This window comes from Solanum stenotomum, chromosome 2 (assembly GCF_019186545.1).
Source record: "Solanum stenotomum isolate F172 chromosome 2, ASM1918654v1, whole genome shotgun sequence".
Lineage (NCBI taxonomy): Eukaryota > Viridiplantae > Streptophyta > Magnoliopsida > Solanales > Solanaceae > Solanum > Solanum stenotomum.
Window position 1 is genome coordinate 59,185,881 of NC_064283.1, and position 2,030 is coordinate 59,187,910.

At 31.1% G+C, this 2,030-nt stretch overlaps 1 protein-coding gene across 1 annotated transcript; it reads right to left on the reverse strand.

The window, feature by feature from the left end:
* Nucleotides 1–149: 149 nt before the first annotated feature.
* LOC125856154 (uncharacterized) lies at nucleotides 150–1,139 on the reverse strand. The gene has a single exon (XM_049535709.1). It carries the CDS (start codon nucleotides 1,137–1,139, stop codon nucleotides 150–152), a length of 990 nt encoding a protein of 329 aa, XP_049391666.1.
* Between the last annotated feature and the right edge of the window lie 891 nt (nucleotides 1,140–2,030).

Here is a 2,030-nt window from a genome sequence, read left to right on the forward strand (position 1 = left end):
ATGGCAAAAAGGAAGCAATGGATTAAAGAAAATAAGTAGTAATTAAATAGTATGAAAAGAAGAATTACATAACAGAAAGACAGCTAGGAAATTAACAAGTAGTTAACACAAGAAAGAAAATAGTTACTCTGGAAATACTAAAATCAAAACTAAGCAGAAAAAGGAGTGTTGAAGATCCATATAGGTGGACTAAATCTGTGATAGGATTCACCAGTATAGTGAGGCTCAATTGTATCGTCAAGCAAGTTATATATTCCCATGTCCTTGCCGCCTCCTTTTTCACTAGAATAGTATGCGGTAGAACAATCATCAGTAAAATATATATGATTAGCCTTGCATCCATACTGTTCAACGTCAACAGCCACAGAGGCACTAAATCCGAGGAAGAGTGATCTATTGTCCAAATCATTAACCTCTTCATAACTGATCTCATTATTATCAACATCAACCTTGCAAACAACAAATTCTTCAACACCATAGGTCTTTGTTTCGGGATGGTTACAAATTCCATCTCGAGTGATGACAAATAGTTCACCTTGAGAATGCACAATGTAGAGTTTCATTCCACAGATAAAATCAGAGGGAATGCCTTGAACTATCCTTCCAATAGTTGGTTCTAACCCTCCTCTGAAGTCCAATATTACAACGTTTCCTCGAACATCAACCCCATAAAATAGTCCATCATGCCATGTTACATCAGAATAAGTGGCTTTGCGTGTTTCAACTGTGATAAAACCATTTTTTCCAGGTTTCCAATAAGCTAACGTACGAGGAACTCCTTGATTAATCATTAAAATATAATCATCAGTTGAATGAGGATCTGAAGAAAGCACGGCTTTTTGAACATAATACTCACAGTAACCGCGTTCATTATCAGAATCGAAACCTTTCAATGTGGTCATGTGAGGCAATTGTATCAGAGAACGAGAATTGAGATGGAACAAATTCATATTCCCTTCCCCATCTGCTGTGAAAAGCCACCCTGGAATTCCAACACCCAAACAGCGTTTTCCAACAAGTTGTGGAAAATTCATGGTGTAAGTGATACCTTTGGTTAAGTCCAAAAACTCACGTTTTTCTTCATTCCCTTCCTTCTCTGCGAGCATCAACAATGGAACTCCAACTTTCTCCGCAACCATGATTGTTGATATTTTGAAGAAAAAGTACCAAACTTTGATTTGATGAATAAACAAAACCTATCTAATCTGATCTCCTTTTATAACAAGACAAATCCAATCCTAATTTGGTGTTACTTAGGTTTACTAAGGAACCCTTTTATTTTGGGATTCATAAGCCGATCCGAATCTCAATTTCCATATTTACTACTTAAAAATAGTAAAATTATACTTATAAATTACTACTCCCTTCGTTTCATTTTATATGTCATCCCTTTCTATAAATAGATGGACCACAATACTTGTCATTTTATAAAATTTATGCATAAATTACCATATTTTGCCTATTATACCCTTGATAGAATAGTTAATTAATCTTGTCATTTATTAATTAAGTTGATTTTAAAAAATATTAAATAATGATAGAAGGGTAAAGTTACACCAAATGAGGAAGTAGTATCTAACAAAATATAATAATAATTTTCGACTATTATATCTAATTCCATATTTAACAAACATAAACTTTATATTTACTCCTTAAAAATTAAAATTATACTTCAAATTAATTATCTAAAAACAAAATTTAATATTAGTATAATTTTAGATCATTTTATCTAATCCTCTATTTAATAAACATAAGCTTTATATTTACTCCTTAAAAATTAAAATTATGCTTCAAATTAATTTTCCAAAAACAAAATATAATTTTTCCATTTGTTTAATGAAGTGGGCCAATAGATAGTACAATTTAGGGCAAATCACATAAATATGATATATTAAGAAAATATTTACCATCTATGGCAGTATAATTTTTCTAACTTAATATAACATTTTTTTGAATTAAAAAATTGTACCGCTTTGCTTCTTTCTCTGTCCTTTTTCTCTTCCTCATCTTCTTCTTTTTATTTTTCTTCT